This window comes from Apostichopus japonicus, chromosome 13 (assembly GCF_037975245.1).
Source record: "Apostichopus japonicus isolate 1M-3 chromosome 13, ASM3797524v1, whole genome shotgun sequence".
Lineage (NCBI taxonomy): Eukaryota > Metazoa > Echinodermata > Holothuroidea > Aspidochirotida > Stichopodidae > Apostichopus > Apostichopus japonicus.
Window position 1 is genome coordinate 7,382,916 of NC_092573.1, and position 20,233 is coordinate 7,403,148.

The following is a 20,233-nucleotide window of genomic DNA, read 5'->3' on the forward strand; positions in this document are numbered from 1 at the left end:
TAGAAAATATGATATACAAGAGGACATCAGAAAATGCTGTAAGTTTTCCTGTTAGTTTATTTTCGTGCATTGATTGAAAAATCTATAGATAAGTAAAAAGTTACAACAAACATTCTTGAAATAGTGAGTCACGTCGTTTACAAATTCACTAATGAGAGCTAGATACAGTTACATAACAAGATATATGTGAAATCAACCAATAAGGAGGGCATGTAAATGGGTGTTTTGGGAAAAATAAGTGAATCCTATAGCACAACAGGCACAGATCTGGGTGGGGGGGGGGGTGAGGGGGAGATGTGGGAGTGAATGTACAGCCCCTATTAATCCCACACAAAAGTAGTTACTAGCACTATCTTGTCTGCAGATCTATGTCATTATAGCCAAGATATCTGATATTCCGATACTTTCTGGGGGAGGGGGACTCCCCTTACATGAGATTCCCCTTGCTAATGAGATTCCTCCTTAAACTCCCAGATCTGCCTCAGCTCAAGTGTGAACCATTATTACAGCTGATGTTGCAAAAGCCGTCTAAGAATGGTCTACTAAAATTGGATTACTTCAGAAATAAGACTGCAGTGTATGTGAAAATTGAAAATAAATACCTGAAGCAGGTGGATTGCAAAGATCAAAAAAACTTGCAAGCTTTTACTTTTCAAATATACATGTTAACAACCATTCTGCAGCCACCAAAACAAACATGCCAAAAACAGAAGAATGCATTATCTGAACTCGACTGAAATGGTACCTGCATAAAGCAAAATGTTAACTAATAATATTGTTTCCATGCAAAAGAAGGTTCTGTAAAACATAAAAAGTGAAATCCAAGTACTAAAGCACAGATCATGCCCCTCCCCCCCCCCCCAAAAAATGAAGGAAAATAACAGAAGACAACAAGCTTTCCTGTAAAAATGAGTAGGAATGTTTTAGCATTTCAGAAACTCTCTTTAAATGTTACCATTAACAAATGAAGGATAAATGCATATGCAACTCTAAAACTATCAACATGTTGCAATCAATATGTCACCAACAGTAAAGCCATTCTCTGTAGTAATTACTGTTACATATATGTAAATGTATACTGTAACAGATGTAATGTTCATCAATATGTTTACTTGACTTTCTTCCCTTCATCAGCCATGTAAACAACCAATTGAGCTAATTTCTGAATATTTTGTGAGTAAAATGTCTATTAAATATCACAAAACATTTGACAGCTTCAAGAAAACCCCAAAAGATAATGATGTAACCATAAAGATTAGTAAACAGTTTAGATGATATTGTCCTTACCCCCTCCCCCTCCTAACCAATTACAAATCACCCATACAACAGAATATTTCAAACATTCAAAGCACATCTTTTTTAGCAAAGCATTAAAGCAAAGTAATACACTAAAATGAATAAAAACAGATTTTAAGTCAAGCTGTTCTGCAAAGATTCAATAAGCTCCATTTCTATATATTGCAACAACCCAAAACAAAGTTTACAGATTAGGCAAAACTACCACGATCAAAGTATCAGGGTTTGCAAAGAAACCAATTGATTTGGTCCTCCAAGTTCCAAGCTCTTAAGTCGGCTCGGATTGAAAATCTCTCTGTGAGCCATTTATACATCTCCCAGACTGTTACCACCGACTCATCTTTTGCCCAATCGCAGTGCATAGGTTGTGTTGAACAACCTCTGCTGGTTTCCCTCTTACGTCCTCTCTGGAAGTACCAATCTTTCTGCTCTCTCATTTTACGATCTTCTTCCCAGAGTCTGAAGCGCTTGAAGTACCACTCGGTGTCTTTGTCTCTCCCTCGTCTGAGTTCTCTGTCCTGTGCTCGGCGAAAGAACCACTGGTCAGTGTTGACATATTCAATAACCGCTTGCTTTTGCAAGGATGGCTTTATCTCGGGATTCTCTTTACTGGAAGGAAGTTTGACCTTGGTTACAACCGCCCCTCCGTCATTTATCTCGTCTTCAGAGTCGGAGAGACTAGACGAGGAAGAGTTAGCCAATTGCAAGCTTGGAAGATCTTCGATACTGAAAGTGACTCTTTGGACAGATTCTCCTGCACTAGCTACACCTCCATCATTCCTCTTTCCTTCCTTCTGTTCAGAACCATCTAACGTCTCCTTCAATTTTTTCCCAGCAATCTTGTTTTTCCCTCGATTTTTATTTTTCTTCCCCAAATTTTCTCTGTTGGCTTCATTTCCCTGCTTCTTAAAGAATTTTTTGGTTGTCTTTTGAATGTCCTCTACCATATCTTCAAATTCTTCTTTCAAATCTTCAATGTCATCATCATCAATGTTCTCCTCTTCTATAAATTCCTCCAGCTCCTCCATGAAATCTTCCACCTCATCCACATCCTTCCTGAATCTCTGCTCCCAAAGCCACTGACGATAGCCGATCATTTCCTTCAAGAGCCTGGCGGCATCCATCTTGTGATTTTCCACACATCTCACCTCACCACCACAACTCATGTCCAAAGAATCCAGCAGTTTTTCAATATTTAATTTGGGTGGCAGCTTTCCTTGGGCCTGCTGATTCCCATTGTCGCCTACAGGGGTTTTTGGCTGGTTGAGGGTTGTTGTGTCTTGTTTGGCTTTCTTCACTGTAGCTGACTTTTTCTTGCTTAATTTCTGATTTTGACTTACTTGAGGAGCCTTCCTTTCTGTGTTTAAATCTTTCTTTTCCTTGCTCTTGTCTGGATTGACCTTCGATTTTTCAAGTTTACTAGAAATGGACTGTTTGGTTCTTCCACTGTTTTCTTCCTTAAAGAATATCTTCTCTGATGCCTTCTGATTCTGCTTTTTGTCTTTTTCTTTCGTAGATTTTTCATTTTTTACTCTCCTCTTACTTTGATGTGCCCATTTATTCTTCTGCTTTTGCTTTCTTACATGACCATATCCACCTCGATTCTTGTTCCCCTTCCTGCCTCTCTTTGCATTCAAGTGTCTATCCACTAGTTGTGTGACTTTACTGACCATTGGCTGAATATGATTCTCATTGACTTGCACAGCAGCGGATTGAATCGATTCCCACGATGTCTCAACGACCCTCTTCAGGTCTTTAGCACCGTCTTTCATAATTTCTGACGCATCATGAAGGGAAATGTTCCTTTCAAGGAGAAAGCTCTTTGATGCATTCTCAACGCTGTCCCAAGCAGATTGAAAGGCTTCTTGAAGAGAGGAAACTTGAAATATTGCATCCTCCTCGCTGCTTTTCACAGCAGAAGCATCTTCTAAATCTTGCAACTGATCTTCATCTACCTTCCTCCCCATCTCCTCTGTCACTACTATTTGTGAATTGACACCCTCTGACTCCAACCTCTGTGGCATCTGGCAGCCACCTTTACAGTTCTCTACTCCATGTCCATCAATCACTTTTGATCTTCTCTCTTCTCTTGAAACTTCTAAATTATCCTTTTCTTTGTGACTGGAATAAAGAACTTCTTCCTTTGGAACCCACTCAAGGCAAGTGCCATGCCTCACATCGATGCAAATCCACTTAGCTGCTGAGTCATCCACTTCTAGACGATTTCCTGATGTTTGCTTTTCGTCTGCGGTAGCTGCTGATACAGTGGAAGGTTCTTCATGTCTTCCATTAGGACCTTGTAAGTCCACATTGCGAGATGGACTAGAGTCATCAGTGGACACTTGCCCAACAGGAACTCCTACATTATAATGAGTTTGAAGGTCTTCTCTTCTATCATTGGCCTCTGTAAGGTCACCTGCAATGTTACCATCATCCATGGTCTCTCGTACTCTATCACCACTTAAAAGTGGAAACGCCATTCCAGGTTCATCTGACTCATCCATACTATTCAGATCTGTGTAATCAGGCAATACAAAGTCATCTAACCCATCAAAGCTAGGAGCATCATCATTATCCTCAGTAGCCTCTGATTCATCTAAGTAGCCATCTTCTTTAGATTCATCTAAGTAGCCATCTTCTTTACTATCTGTCTTTGCTGTTGATACGATCTGTTCCTCTCGCTCTAATGCAACTGTTCTTTCTTTGTCATTGAAGCCATTGAGACTCTCGTCCACTGTTGGGTTGTTGAAAATATGCATAGTAACCCAAGTGTAACCTTCTTTCTTGTCAGAAGAACACATGATGTTACAAAACTTAGAGTACCTCAATTGACCCTCCTGACAGTGGCCACAGAGTCTTGGTTCATGAAAGTCATCCATAGATGAAGATCTACTCTCCTCCTCCTCGACAGATGAAACGATAGATTCAGGAGCTTCCTTCAGCTCCTTCCAGCATTGATCCACATCTCTCTCTCGCTCTAGGAGTAACTTTGAGGCTTCCCTCCGTTTATCCATGCAGGAGACTAGTTCGTCTTGGAGCGATCGCAATCGTAGCTTCTGGCCTTCTTGTACACTTTCGTGATGAGTTGCCATTTGGGATGAACCTAGGTAAAGGGTACGAAAAAGAAGTCTCTGAAATTCAGGATGTAACAGAATAGAAGACTGTGATGATAATCTTTGATTTGCTATCTATTAGGTTGCCCACTTAGTTAATCATGCCTGTTTTCCTGTTATCTGTAGGACTGCCCACATGGTTAATCCATGCTTGTTTCCTCTCTGATTGATACATCACATGTGTTTGTTGCTATCTATATAAGGCTTATTCCCCTCAAGTCTGTCAATCATTTAATTGTTACATTATTTATGATATGAGTGAATACTATCACTGAATCATTCAACAAGTTAACAACTTCTCTACAATCATTGAATTCCTGCAAATCCAAAACACGATTGAGAATAATATGTGTCAGAAGTTATTTACTTCACCACTTCAACAGAACAATCAAACATTAAAAGAATAAACATGGCACACATAATAGTTACCTTTCATAATACACTAATAGCACAAAACTGTGGAGTGAACTGCACTTAGATGATACTGCCCATATAACAACACTTACTATCAGGATAGAATATCCAAAAGCAGAAGAAAAAAACATGTCAGCTCAATCTGTTTGCTTCAGAGATGATTATTACTCACCAACAAAATGACCAATCCCAAGGGTCAGTCCAGCAGTGAGAACCAGGATTGCAAAGAAGGTCAGTTTGTTGTTAAAGACATCATTTCTGTGATGAAGGTACTGTCTGACAGCTGGTAGTATATTACGCACTGTCACGTTGACTGGCAGCGTCTCTTCCGATGCAAAGCTGGAGTCTGAAACATCACTCTCAACATCACTCTCTTCCCCCTCCTCTTGAGTGTGTGATAATAGTCCTGAAAGAAAAGAGCAATCTAATGTTAAGATTTCACTAATTAAAGGCATTGAAGACTCGCCCCAAACAGTGTGCCGCCATCTTTAAAAACTTAACTTTCCGTTGCTTGCAAGTGAGGTTTTTCTCGTGGTTACAAAATGCAGACAGTAATGATACATTATCTTTGGCTGAACCTGAGATGTCCATTGCTGTATCGTTTGTACACTGTGCTGTGGGTTTTGACCGCAGCTGCATGTACTGACTGTACACTAGTGTCTAATTACCAATGGCAGCAAGCTGTGTGTATTTTTTGGGATCGATGGTGGTGTCTAACACTTCTGTTACGCCTCATTCGAAACTAGGTCAGATTACCGGCATTAGACGTTTCTTTTTGCACGAGTATTCATACCCTTTAGCTCACTTAACTGGTGAATGATGTTTACAAGTATTGTAGTACATTTCAGAGTTGATTTGGATTACTTTGCAAATATAGATCCCAAACTGAGAATCAGACAAGGAAAAGAGATGGAGAAGTTTTTTATCCAGACATTGCTCTTCTATATAATTTACTATTGGCATGGAGGGTTGTCATCAATGAATCGCAACCTCTAGCCTTTCCTTATGCTATATGTTGACGCACATACAATTGAGAGTTGAGACTGTCATCCCAAATGAAACATCAATAAAGATGTACCAAATTATTCCAATCAAAACTGATATAGTCAAATTTTCTGTGTTAAGAGTGCAACATATCTATGTATCATGGATGTATTACTTTAACAAGAATGTCAGAATTGAAACCATTGGGATGGTTTGAATAGGTAGTTAGTAGTCATGTTTTCTATGATACTCAAGAACCTTACTATAATTAGCTAAGAATTAAAAGCCCTGTAGTAAGAATGCCTTACTTTGTCTGCTTCCAACCATCGAGAAACTTGAGAAGTCTGATAAGGAAGAGACAGTCGATGCAGCGTCCTGTTCCAACTTTCTAAACCTTTGAACCAATAAGAAACCTCCATCTTCCGTTGGCCACCTTCTGGACATAATCCTTACATGGTCTGACCCTTCCTCCGACGAATGACCCTGTACATCTTCATATGGAGCATTCTTTGGGCGTGGAGGAATTACTGGAGTTGGTTCTGGCGAACTAGAGATCAGATCTGGGGACCGAGATTGAGGAGCTGTGGAAGTAATAACGACCAAACAGAAACATCAAACTACACAAAATGAAAGGTTTAACTTCATCACACTTAGTGATTCTCCTGAATAATAGAAGGAAAAGCTTTTATGAAGTCTCCCTGGAATTCAGGAGTGTCCCTCACTTCACCTGACTTGAATGGGAAATGGAGTTCCAGTGATTTAGCTTTAAATCTTTATTCAAATGTCCACTATCTCCACTTCTGTCGTCACCTCACATTTCAGAAGCATTCATAAATATTGCATTTCATGTAGAGTTCATATCATTGGTAAAAAATTGTCTTCACATTTTTGAGATGGAATAATATCATTTTATTAGGAACAGACAGAATTTTTTTTTACATGCATTTGAAATTCAATGTGGACTTCACTTGGACTTTTTCTACCATTGTCTGCTGAAATTGTTCAGTTAAATCTAAAAATCCTCAATATTGAGTTAGTATCATAACCAATATGAAATAAATATGCTTGTGGCATTATTATTATTAATCCTTCATTCCACAGGTAAAACTAGCAATGTTAATTCTTTCTTTTTCTCTCCATCTCTTGTCTACTAACTCCCTTACATCTATCTCTTTGTGTTCACCATGCTCATTAACCTGTCTGTATTTTGTGCGTGTTTTTGTCCCTTCTGTATACTGTTACTGCTAGGATTGAAACATCAGGACAACTTACTTTTACACATTTTCCTACACAGGCTATCTAGTGGATAAGCAGTTTGCTAACAGTTTTATTTTATTTTAATGTTAATTCTATTCACTTGCCATATCACTAGAGTTAAAATCTGTGTTGGAAGACAGGAACATCCCACAAATAACCCAATATACCATCCAAGGTTACAAATGGGAAGATGGTCAAGTGACAAAAACATAGTTTATATGCAACATTTTAAATCTCAAGTTATTACATATCTGAATTATAGTTCTAATCAATTCTCATAACAGTAGGGGAGAGTTTTTTTTATTTGATAACAATATGCTCTTTTCTAATCACAGAGAAACATGTGTTATAGGTTCAAGCTAGATTGCAATCACATCATAACCATACAGAGGATTTAACCACCCCCGGCCCCCCCCCCCTCACCCCTCCATAAAAGAGACTATATTTATGTAATACCTTGACTTAGTACTTCAATGCCTGGGTGCACAGATTCCATTTCACTGGGTTCTTTTAACCTGACAAAGTCAGAATCAGAATCTGAAATAAATTGATGATGTTGGCTTGTTGGTTGCAACAGCTCGTCCTCCTCATCTGTGAGCAAAAATAACAGTACAAGACAACTTATACCAGCAGAATGAGAAAAGACCAAACATAAATAACTGTGACATAATATATCAGTACCTGGGAACTAAAACTAACAGCTCTTAGAGATAATTTCAATGAACAAAATGAGTTTGGTGGAGAGAAAAAAAGATCTTAGCTGAGTGGAATGACAAATATATAATTCGACCATGAGGTTTTGACAATTTATTTGTAATGAGATCTGGACACTCAAACTATGACAGTTTGAAAAAACTGCAAACTTATAGTTCTATATATAGGTCAGGATAACTTCACAGCAAAATTGAATTACTAAAAAAGCAAAATTACGAAGGGATTTGTGTTCACAAATTTCAAACTTGATTTTGGGCATGGAATAAACATCAGCAGTCTCTGATGGGCAATATTTTATATCAAGCAGAAATTTGTGTGGAATGTAGCCTTAAAGTTCTGCATCATACACCACACAGCATCCACACTGAAGGAGGGAGCATATCAGTTGATACAGAACAAGTCATACATCAAGAAAGATTACCAATTAATTTATTGGTTTGGTTTGTTAATTTATTGGTAATTAACCAAATAATTACCAAGTAAGTCTTCATCCTGACTCTCCACAGAGTAACCACCATCAGCTCCCTCTGATAGAACATCAAAGCTGTCAATCGATAGGGAATCTTCTTTTTCAACATTTGCTTTCAGAATGTTGACTACAGATGACAGGTTCTCTTCCACACTATCCAAACCCGGTTTCCTGTGACGGCTTGGAAGTGGGCTTGGCAGACCGGACACGAGAGTTGACCCTTCCGAACTCACAGACCCGGTCGAAAGCCGATTTGGACTATCTGATTCCAAGTGGAGAGAAGTCAAGATTGGCATATCCTCACGTGTGGTCTCAAGAACGTCCAATCCAGTCACCTCGCTGGAAGAGGTTTTGTTTGGAGCGACCTCTTCATCTGAAGATGTCTGAAATGAAAGATTAAAGACAAACTACAGCCTTAAAGCAACTTTTTGTGTCGATTTGGTGCGATCCATAACAAAGTGGCATAAGAATCCAAATCAGAATCCAAACTACAGTACATGTCACACCAATAAACCACAAACATTGAGATTCATGATATACAAAGACTGGGGTCTTACTGCTTCTTTTTAAATATCGTCTCACAGATTGTTACATAATAGTAACCACACTGATTGATACATTATAGGGTATTACCTTTCTGAGATCTTCAAATGCTACAAAGGTCTACAGCTATACATATATAAACAACAAGAGAGCATTGCTTGAAATTTGACGTACAGTACTGTACTATCTTCCATACACACTATCAATTGACTGTGCATGGGGTGCGTTTGTGAGTGATGTCTGTTCATTGACTTGTGTTGCCTGTCCAATCACATATCACCACACGTAATTGTAATGAAACGATGTATGCACTGCAGTACTTGAGCAAACATTCTCCTGGTTACCAGTTATGGACAGCTGAATCCGATTACACAAACTACTACTCTTGTCACATTTTACATTCTTTAAGCCATTCATCCCAGCTACTACAAATGGGCTTCTACAATAACATCAATATGGCCTGTAGTTAGCCAGAATAGTGAGCTGGTGCGTTTACACAAAACAACGTATTACTTCTAACTCTTGGTTCTAGTTCAAAACTTACAAAGGCATAACATTAATGGAATATTTGTTGTTTAACAAACCTCAATGCTGCCTTGATTATTCACAAGAAGCCATCCTTTCTTCTTGACATCCTCTTCACTGGAACTATCCATATCTCTGAAATGTAAGGGAAAAAAAGAAAAAACTTTGAAATGTTATCAAAAACCTCCCTGTGTGTCTGTCTGTCTCTGCCTGCATACTTCTCATGTGAAGGTGGTCTGACTTTCCCTTCTTGAGATATAGTGTTTACATGCTTTTCACATTTTGACCCTGGTGACCCCAAATGACCTTTGACCTCCACTAAAAACAATAGGCTTCTTGTACTCAATGTGGTACTTCGACACACTAAATATGAAAATGGTTGACCTTCCCCTCTTGAGATATCATGTTTACAAGCTGGGCATCACAAACGCATTCACACACACACCCACATATGCCATCATGAATGCATACTGTAGGTTACAATTATCATCGAAACCAAAAAGGAAATGATCAATTCATAACACACTAAGGCTACAAAATTAAATACTAATTATGGGCCAACTAGAAATAGACTGACATTTGTACATACAGTATGTAGACCACTTAGATAGTGTAGGATTTAATTCTGTGTGACGAATGACGAATATAAAATTGTTTGATTTGAATCATGCAAAGTTCCCTTCTGAATTACAGATACAGCTTTGACTATATACTCTGATGGCTATAAAGTCTGTAGTCTAAAAGATGTACTATTACTATATCTAGATTTAATACAGCTTCATAATCCTAAATACAATAACAACTCCCTAAGCTTGGCTGTATTTGCTGACACAGCCTGTTAAACTCAATATTCTGATAAACATCTGAATGTTTACTCTGATGGCTATAAAGTCTGTAGTCTAAAAGATATACTGTTACTATATAGATTTAATACAGCATCATCATCCTTAATACAATAACAACTTCCAAAGCTTGGCTGTATTTGCTGACACAGACTGTTATACTCAATATTCTGGTAAACACAGTTACTGTGGCTGTACAGCACTTTGCTAAAACAGCAGTCACACTCATACATACATACAATTACTACCTGACTTTGAATGGCTTTTGCTCACACAGCACTCCATACTCTAGGCACTGGATATAAACACAAATCCCATAAGCTTGAATGTGCTACCAATACATCAGATGTGAACTTGACAACTTTTCCTTCCTAATCCAACATATTTGATAACTGTACTTTCAGAACTGATACCTGCACATTAAGTTCTCCAAATTCTGGGATGGGCGTTTTCTTCTCTTCATTTTGACTTGCCTCTTGCTATGGGTATTCAACTCAGACATTTTATTACAAGCAGCCCCAAGCAGGTGAAGACATTAGATAAATGTCAACACCAAGTTAACTGCTACTTCTCTTTGACCATGGAGAGAACAATGTCAACAACAAATAAGGCTTTTGACCCAGACCCAGATAACCCTGAATTCCAAGTTTTCCCTCCAAAACCTTGTCTTCCTGACTGATGGGGCATATTAAAGCAGTTCACACACATCAAGGGCATTAAATAGAATTCTTCTGAACAGACTGACTAAACAAGTACATCAAACACCCTTTCAAAACAGTATACTTGTTGTAACTTATGTTACATTAGAAGAATTCATTTACTAGTAATGTTGAGAATCAGTCCCTCCTAATGTGTTCTTTTATACTTAAGTGTTTCTAACTTTAACCACAGTCACTCTATGTAACACACAGCAGCTCAGGTAAAGGTACCTACTTCTTTAACTGTAATCTCCTTACAGACCTGACACAAACCTGCTCTACTATAAGAAGTTAATTACATAATCTTGAGTTTCTTTATCCTTACATGTTCACCACATGGCCCTCACATGTGTGGTTAGTCTGAACCTTTTGTGTTATTTGGTCAAAAGACCACAGACTATATAAAGGGGATGTCTGGCACCTGGAATCAATATATACTCTATGATCCTCTCAAGCTTTGCAGCAGTATGCAGAGCTCTTACTTACAAGTAAGAATTTACTCTGTATGGTAATAGTTAGTCTGCCAAATTAAATATGCGAGAGCTTAGCTTACAAGGAAGAGCATAGAGGAAGATATAATCATAATTGCAAGGGACAGTTATACTTCCAATTGTACCAATCCTGTGTCACAAATCTCCAATCAGAGCCAACTATCATGTATGCTAATTTGTGACCAATGGAACCATACATGGATTTATTTAAGCATGGAGCGATTATGGAATAGCTCTATATTGTGAAACCTGATCGCGAATTTGGACATTAGATATGTAAATTTTAGGGATGCACCGGAACCGGATCTTGCCGGATAGTAGTATATGAAATCCGGCCGGATTTTATCCGGCTGGAACTGGATTTTTTCATTACACAATTTAAGAAAATCATTAATAAGAAGTAGAAGTATGATAGTTGTATTATTTAGGTTGATCTTTAGAAACAGTGGGTCAGACCATTGAGAAAATTAAATTAAAATTAAATTTAACATGTTAAACCTAATTTTTCCTTACTTTGAACGTTTTTATTCATTTTTGAAAATAGTTTACATTGATTTAAGTTAATACCAACACCTTTTTAAGGAATAATTCAGGCCAGATTTTGAAAAAGATCCGGAACCGGAACATTGCTCACTATCCGGCCGGATAGTCCGGCCGGGACGGATATCTGGTGCATCCCTGTATGTAATATTTCTTTAGCATTTTAAACAGCTATCAGGAGTGAAAACTTTGTCAATTAAAACAAAAAGGTGAGGTTTGAAAAAAAGGAGGAACAATTATCACAACAAATTTAATATACATGTGACTGATGCCAGTCTTAAATAACATAATTTGATCTTGCTGATTTGATCCACCATCATTGTAAACGTGTACCAGAGCACAACATTGTACTGTACAATATATCTTCAGATGGTGTATCCCACATGCTGACAATCGCATTAGGTTGTATCAGTTTACAACCCTCTAACAAGCATTCATGAGTGCAGTGTTGCTTGAAGCAACTAAAAGTAGAAATATTTATCTTATTTTCCATAATTTGTTGATTTCATATGCAGACAAGGAATTCACAAAACAAACTTACTGAGATAAGTATCTTAATCACTAGGTTGATGAAGGTAAGATTGGTAATGAATAAACTAAGAGCATGACATCATTCTAGAAGGCAAAGTCACACTGGCCATTCTGTTGTACTTGAATAACTAATCCAATAAGTTGGATGTTGTCAGTATTAATAAGATATTGTTGATTAGAGGCTTACAAAGCTGTGATTCAAAGGAAATGTTGCTGACATTGGTAAATGGGCAATTAAATCCACAAAAGAGAATTATAATAACACTTTAGTTAGTCAGATGAATGTTGAAATAGATAATTAAATCAATCATATGAATTCTTTTCACAAAATATAACTGTGCAACACTGTAAATTCACACATTTGTTTAGATATGGGCAAAATTAAAGTAGTAAATAAAGTGGAGGGGAATATCTACAGTACCCTTAACAATATTAAACTTATCATGCAAATAGTATTTAGCATTTAATGTGCTCCTGGGATTCTATTCATTATTCAATACTTTAAATTTTCATCTCAAATTTAGTGCTCTAAGATTTTAGAAAGCAGAAAATTTATATAAAAACCAGAAAATTAGTAGGGTATCTGCTAAGTTTTAAGCATTTCCAGAGCAAGGACCAGTTCATAATAAAACAGAATTCTTCATCACAAATAAGTACTGGTACTGTTATAAACAAATGAGTAGACCTAACTGGATCTGATCTATGTCCTGAATGTGGCTGTCGATGTGCAGGTCTCACTGTTATAAACAAACTTGGACGTAACTGAATTTTAGACCACTTGACTTAGCATGTGGTAGTGAAAATATAACACTTCTCGGCTAGCCTACTTAATTTTGAGTAGGCCTAGTATTATTGCTAATTACTAATATAAATTACTAACTTTTTGAGTTTAACTTAGGCCTACTGACTAGTAATGATCAATATTTTGTGTATGTGTTAGACATTGTGCTAGACTAGTTTACTTGTAATAATAATACTCATTACTGCCTTACATTAGAAGGCGGGTGGATTTAGGGTTAACGCCATTTAGAACCCTGGCATTATAAACACAGGGCAGGTCTGAAATACTGACAATCCCAACCCAAGTTATAGGCCAACTACAACTATCCTATAGCCTAACTTAGGCATAGGCGGCAACATTTTGTATACAAATTTAGGTAGGTAGGTAAGTAACATTGGGAGCGTCTACTCTAACGTCTATCTTCAAGGCTTCATGCTAATTTTAAAGGCCTAATAAAAAATAAATCTGTTTTTGTTTACCATTGCTGTCTATCGGTACAACTTGTGTTAAAACGAAACCTGGATTGTTGGCACTTAGGTTGTGACGTTTGAGAATAATGGTGCATGGATTGCTGTGTTGAGTGATGTGTACACAATACGCAACGATCAAGGCACGTACCGTATGTATTACAAAAGATGGATTTTGCAGTTTTCCGTGGTAGCACAGCTGGGCAGCAGTGTTGTTCTCAAAACAGTGTTTCTCAAAACAGTGTTGTTCTCAAAACTACGGAAGCGTAGAAGGGACATGGTGATGACAGAGAAAGAAACTCGTCAAAATGACAAAATTCAGAAAATGACGTTTCGCCGAGTTTAACAACTCGTCAAAACGACAAAATTATTAAATTTGCCGAGAATACAACAAGTCGTCAAAATGACAAAATTCTGAAAATTGACGTTTTGCCGAGATACAAGAAGTCGTCAAAATGACAAAACTCTGAAAATTGACGTTTTGTCGAGATAAAACAAATCGTCAAAATGACAACATTTTGAAAATTGACGTTTTGCCGAGATACGACAAGTCATCAAAATGAAAAAAATCTGAATTTTAACGTTTTGCTGAGATACGACAAGTCGTCAAAATGACAAAAAAATTGAAAATTGACGTTTTGCCGAGATACAAGAAGTCGTCAAAATGACAAAATTCTGAAAATTGACGTTTTGCCGAGATACAAGAAGTCGTCAAAATGACAAAATTCTGAAAACTGACGTTTTGTTGAGATACAAATCGTCATAACGACAACTTTCAGATTTTTGTCATTTTGATGAGTTATTATATTTCGGCAAAACGTTAAAATTCAGATTTTTTTCATTTTGACGACTTGTCGTATCTCGGCAAAACGTCGACGTAGTCCCGGTAGGACTATAATGATCTTCAAAGGCACCCGCATCTGTATTTGAAGGAAAGCCAGCTGCTAATTAAATGTTGGGCATCCGGTTATTAACTTATGTTTAAATTAACAATTATAAATAAAACGGCAGAATTTCCTTCAGCTCCCTGCGGTTATCGTAGACACTATAAGAGCTGCAAAATACATTCGAAGGAAAATTGTTTCCCGTACACGTATAAGGGAAACAATTTTCCTTCGAATGTATTTTGCAGCTCTTATAGTGTCTACAGACAGTGGCGGAGCTAGGGGTATTGGTCAGGGGGGGCGAGAATGTTCTGTAGGGGCACTTTCTACACTATCTAAGCGGAGCGCCACCAAAGGTTGGCGCGGAGCGTACAGAAATTTTTTGAGTAATGATACTCCGTAGATCGCCGGAAATGACCCTTTCCGGGCCTTGCTAATTTGCAGAGATACGAAGAATAAATGGTGTCATCGCCATTTTGTCACAAAATTACACCAACAAAATGGTGACAAATGTCAATAGTAGATGAGAGCGCAATAAAAAAGTCAATAATCGCGAATAAGTAAAAAGCTGAAAAGGGCGCCAGCAGTCCATTTGAGTCCGTCGGGGGGGGGGGGGCATCCGCCCCCTGACTATATGGACGCTCCGCCACTGAGACTACAGAACTCCCATATGTTGCACGGATTAACTTAATTGTTTGGTCATATTAGATGAACGAACTTAAAGGATGACGTGCCAGGGGCAGAAAGGACTTCACATATGAACGACATCATACACAAACTGCAATATTTATCGATTTGCAAGTTTTCTACAATCTTGAGAAACCTTCGAAAATCGAAAAATTACCGTACGTTTTGACGAGATATGTAGCCTACTAGGATTGCAAAATAGTGAAAATCTGATAATTTACCTTTTGCAAATTAATTACCAATTAAGTACTGAATGTGCAAAACGGTAATCATTCCGTTGACTAATTCTCTCTTTCTTATCGTTTCTAAAATTAACGTGGAATGTGTAAAATGATGAAATTCAATAGCTTAAAGGAAACACGAACCGTACCATGATCATTGGTCCGCAGTGTGATAGACGAAGATGAGTGTCATCAACAACTTCCGTCAGAGATATTACAGATTTAAATGTTACTTCACACACATATCAAACCTGAAGATGTTGAGTAAGTCCAAATATGAGGTCACACAGCCACCCATCTTAATTGTTTAATGTCTTTACTTTATCAAAACAATTGTGATTAATACTTATTCGAGTACAATTCATATCTATATTGAGTTTCGGGAGATGCTGAAACTCGGTCTAGAAACATGACGGACACGTGCAGCTGGTACATATTACGGGATGTTGTCAAGGGCGGCGGAAGCACTTTTAATCTGGGGGGGGGGGGGGCACCGACATCAAAGGGCACTTTGCAGAAATTCGATTAGACTGATGCAGCCTTATATTTAGTACCCTTTATAACTCTTATTGTATTATCTTATTTGCGTATACACATCACTCCATCAACGCCCCCCCCCCCCCAAGGAAAATATGCATCCTAGCACTGCAATATCCAATGTGCAAATTGGGAAACAAGGAACAAGTTTTCTTTTGAGACAAAATGAGGTGAAACCATGCTAGTTGCTAATGTAGGAATCTTCCGAATTAGAGTTTATTTCTTGTCAATATCTTAACAATTTTTTTTCCATTCGAAATAGCTTTGAGTTTGACCCACAGAAATTCATTAAAAGTCAGGGGCGTAGCCAGGATTTGCAAAGTTGTATGCACGACTATCTGAGCGGAGCGCCACCATCGGTTGGCGCGGAGCGTACAAGAAAATTTTTGGTTTTACAAACCCCTCAGATGGCTGGAAACGGCCCTTCCCGAGTGTTCATTCTGGTTCCATGGCCTCTTGCTAACTTGAGACACCTCAATTTTTATGTAGAGAAAGGGCACATTTTTAACCTAAGGAAAAGTGGGGGGGGGGCACGTGCCCCCTGTGCCCCCCGGTTCCGCCGCCCTTGGATGTTTTTATTATTGGTGGAATCAACCCATGCATCCCTAAAATATCACTATAACTATGTACGTCGCTCCAAAAGGGACGATCACATGTGAAGATGAGTAGTAGTTCCAAGTAGGCTCGACCTATATGCGTGCCCGTCGAGACTCATGGCTTCTGGAATCTCATTGTTCTGGAAGTGTAGTAAATTTAGATCATGTTGAAATAATTTCTTGACATGTTCTTTATGATCGAGCGTTATAACAGATGAATGAGCAATTAACTTCAAGGGATGCCTTACAATCTGAGATCAATATAATGGGACTTAAATTGAGCCAACAGAGTAAAAAAAATAATTCTAATCTACATTTAAAATACAAAAACCGAATTTCTCTTGAAATCCCAATTCCTTGTTGCTTTTTGGGTGGTTATATCGAAGGAAATTGCGTAGTGAAACCTGATCACGTACTATATGTATGCAAGGTCTGTGGATGCTGACACGCCCCACCCCTTCATTTTTATAAAGGTTAGAGCAAAATCCTGAGGTTACTGATTCGAATACCGTTCTTGCAAAATCTTCTCTTGCTTTCTTTTTATTAAGTAATTATGATTTTTTGGGGGGAACAATTCTGGGAGACTTTGTAGAGGACTTCACTTTTATTAAATCGGAAGTGCGCCCTCATTTTAGAAGATTAATTACGCTCAATAATAACTTCATCAATGTCATGACTCATATGGCGAGCCATCAGTCTCAAATCATGGGAGATCGACTTATACCGATTTAAATCGACATATACCAGTTTCCTTCGACTTATACCAGTTTAAATCGACATATACCAGTTTAAATCGATGATATGTAAAATAAATCGATGATATGTCCATTTAAATCGACATCTACCAGTTTAAATCGATGATATGTCGAATTAAATCGGTAGAAGTCAATTTCCGTGGACTTATACCAGTTTCTAGCATCTCAAATTGACATATACCTATTTAAGTCGACATATCATCGATTTAGCTCATTAACATATTCCAAATTCCGATTTCGGTGATGATTGACATGTGAAGATACATCACGTGTAGTCACCTGACAAGGCGCGCGAATAATTGAAAATAAACACGAGCACAGTGAAATGCATGATTTGAGCTTGAATGCTGTAATTGTTAATCCCCTGGGTATATATTTAAGCTACAGTGAAACGTAACCTTACAGTAGGCCTCACTGCAGAACAATATCATCTTTGTTTATGGTGTAACTGGAATAGGTAATTGCATCTGTGTACGTGACTGTAGGCCTATTCAGTTGCATGTGTATTCCTATACTATATAGCTCCACGTGTTTGAGTAGACAAGCCCAGTTTGCATTGAGATAATTGCACGTCATTGACATATCAGTTTTTCAGCCTTATTATTACACCGAAATCTTTTTGCAAGTAATTCTCCATAATTACTATTGACATAATCATGATGAACACCCTTGCTAGCTTCGTAATTTTGGAACTATTTAATTATTCGCCCGCCTTGTCAGGTGATTGCACGTGATGTATCTTCACATGTCAATCATCACCGAAATCGGGATTTGGAATATGTTAATGAGCTAATTATAAATCGATGATATGTCGATTTAAATAGGTATATGTCAATTTGAGATGCTAGAAACTGGTATAAGTCCACGGAAATTGACTTCTACCGATTTAATTCGACATATCATCGATTTAAACTGGTAGATGTCGATTTAAATGGACATATCATCGATTTATTTTATATATCATCGATTTAAACTGGTATATGTCGATTTAAACTGGTATAAGTCGAATTAAACTGGTATATGTCGATATAAATTGACATATACCAGTTTCATTCTACATATCATCGATTTAAATCGACATATACCAGTTTAATTCGACATATCATCGATTTAAATTGACATATACCGATTTATTTTACTTATCATTGATTTAAATTCGTATATGTCCAATTAAATCGATGATATTTCGAATGAAACTGGTATATGTCGATTTAAATCGGTAGAAGGGGACAAACTAAAACGAATGACAGCGAATGACCGAATGACAATTGACTTTGTACAGGGTTAATTATCATTTGCGAATGACAGCGAATGAAGGCGAATGACAACGAATGACACCGAATGACAACGAAGGACAGTATTGAGAAGAGATAGAATGATTAACGGAGTGGAGTAAATGCGGTTATTGGTTTTCTGCGCAAAAATGATTTGAGGAAAATCGCATATAACGTGGTTGCAGGGTTTTGGTGTAATTTACGGATAGAAACCACAGGGAAAGTTTTTGTGTGAGAATGCGCTTGAGTGCTGTGCTTTTTACCTCTGTAGATTTATATAGAAAGATAACTGAAGCCGTTTCAGGATTATAGTATTGTTAGTTTCTAACAATTAATATCGGAAAAATGACGTTAAATTTTCTTTTTAAAATTAGACTTACAATTTCGCTTACTATAAGGTGCGTTTTTATCTTGTCCGTACTTTACTAGATGTAGATACCCGCGAAGTCTGAACTGTGATATCCGGTTGAAGCAAATGTCTGTGCTGTCATTACTGTCATTCGTTTTAGTCAACGCACTTTTTTAGTGTGTACAACATATTGTCATTCGTTATGTGTAACGCAATTGTCATTCGTTTTAGTAACACCCGGTAGAAGTCAATTTCAGCTGCTGGAAACTGGTATAATAGGCCATCAGCTGAAGCTCAAAATGTGGCTGTAAAATCAGTTTCGTTCCAGCAACACCGGGTCTAGATTTTTAATGCATTTTGGGGTAGTTTAATGCATCACAAACATTATATCAAAAGTTCTCCAAAAAATTTCCTGCAGTATTTTTGTAAGAAACCCTTGAAATTGGGTATGTTATGTAGACATTACGTGCTACGATGCTATGTATTAGGAACACATGTGCTAACGTTAGATTTGGTACAGTGGTGCATACATACCACTCTTTTCTTGTTAAATTACGACTGATATATTTTTTTTGTATAATAGTTGGGTCAGGGTTACAAGAATGGTGGAAGAGGATTCTGGTCTAAAGGTCAGTGAGGGTTGTTTTCAGGCATTACAAGTTGTGCCCCCCCCCTCCATTTTCGCCAAAATGGTAAAAAATCACATTTTCAACTTTGAAATATGAAATACAATTTTTGCACATTATAACTTAAGGGTTTTAATTATAAAAATGTACCACTTTTAATAAACTCAGATATAATGCTTTGTAATAAATCAAATATTTTTAGATTTTCCCCCTATGTTATGAATGCATTTCGTCTGTGCATGTATGCGTAAATATACACATATAATGAAAAGTTCCTCTCCATAATTGTTACACTCCCCATCCAAACTGTTTTACAAATGCAACCCCCTCCCCCTCTACTTTACATGTAGCTAAATCCCTAGTTACAATGAGATGTACCAATGCCCCAAGACCAGTGAGCTATTTCTTTTGTATAAATCAATATATAAGTTGGCACACTAAGACGTCATGGCATATCGTAGATGTGAAATAAAGTTATAGTCGGTATTTATCCTTTACCTTAGTACTCTTTCTACAATCTCCTGCAAAACTAGGTACTTTCTCCTTGTTATTGAAACGACATGTTTATAATTCGTATTCCTGCAAAAAGAGTTGTCAAGGGAGTTAACACATAAAAGAAAAGATCGACAAGGTTTCGAA

General features: G+C 37.5%; 1 protein-coding gene across 2 annotated transcripts; it reads right to left on the bottom strand.

The window, feature by feature from the left end:
- Positions 1-39: 39 nt before the first annotated feature.
- Positions 40-13,862, bottom strand: LOC139978691 (uncharacterized). 2 transcript variants are annotated; one of them, XM_071989100.1, is made up of 7 exons: positions 13,678-13,862; positions 9,375-9,450; positions 8,255-8,630; positions 7,521-7,655; positions 6,116-6,388; positions 4,996-5,229; positions 40-4,399 (listed from the first exon to the last, which is right to left on the bottom strand). In XM_071989100.1, the coding sequence occupies exons 2-7, from the start codon at positions 9,444-9,446 to the stop codon at positions 1,515-1,517; spliced, it is 3,975 nt and encodes a 1,324-aa protein (XP_071845201.1). In that variant the 5' UTR covers positions 9,447-9,450; positions 13,678-13,862; the 3' UTR covers positions 40-1,514. The 2 variants fall into 2 exon arrangements, with proteins under 2 accessions (XP_071845201.1, XP_071845200.1); XM_071989099.1 differs by lacking the exon at positions 13,678-13,862 and adding an exon at positions 10,571-10,956.
- Between the last annotated feature and the right edge of the window lie 6,371 nt (positions 13,863-20,233).

Excerpts from the sequence above, each read along its gene's own strand:
- LOC139978691 (XM_071989099.1), bottom strand. The coding sequence starts at position 10,659 with ATGTCTGAGTTGAATACCCATAGCAAGAGGCAAGTCAAAATGAAGAGA. Across the intron at positions 6,389-7,520 it reads CATTGAAGTACTAAGTCAAG|CTCCTCAATCTCGGTCCCCA; the intron begins GTATTACATAAA and ends TTACTTCCACAG. Across the intron at positions 4,400-4,995 it reads TGGGATTGGTCATTTTGTTG|GTTCATCCCAAATGGCAACT; the intron begins GTGAGTAATAAT and ends CCCTTTACCTAG.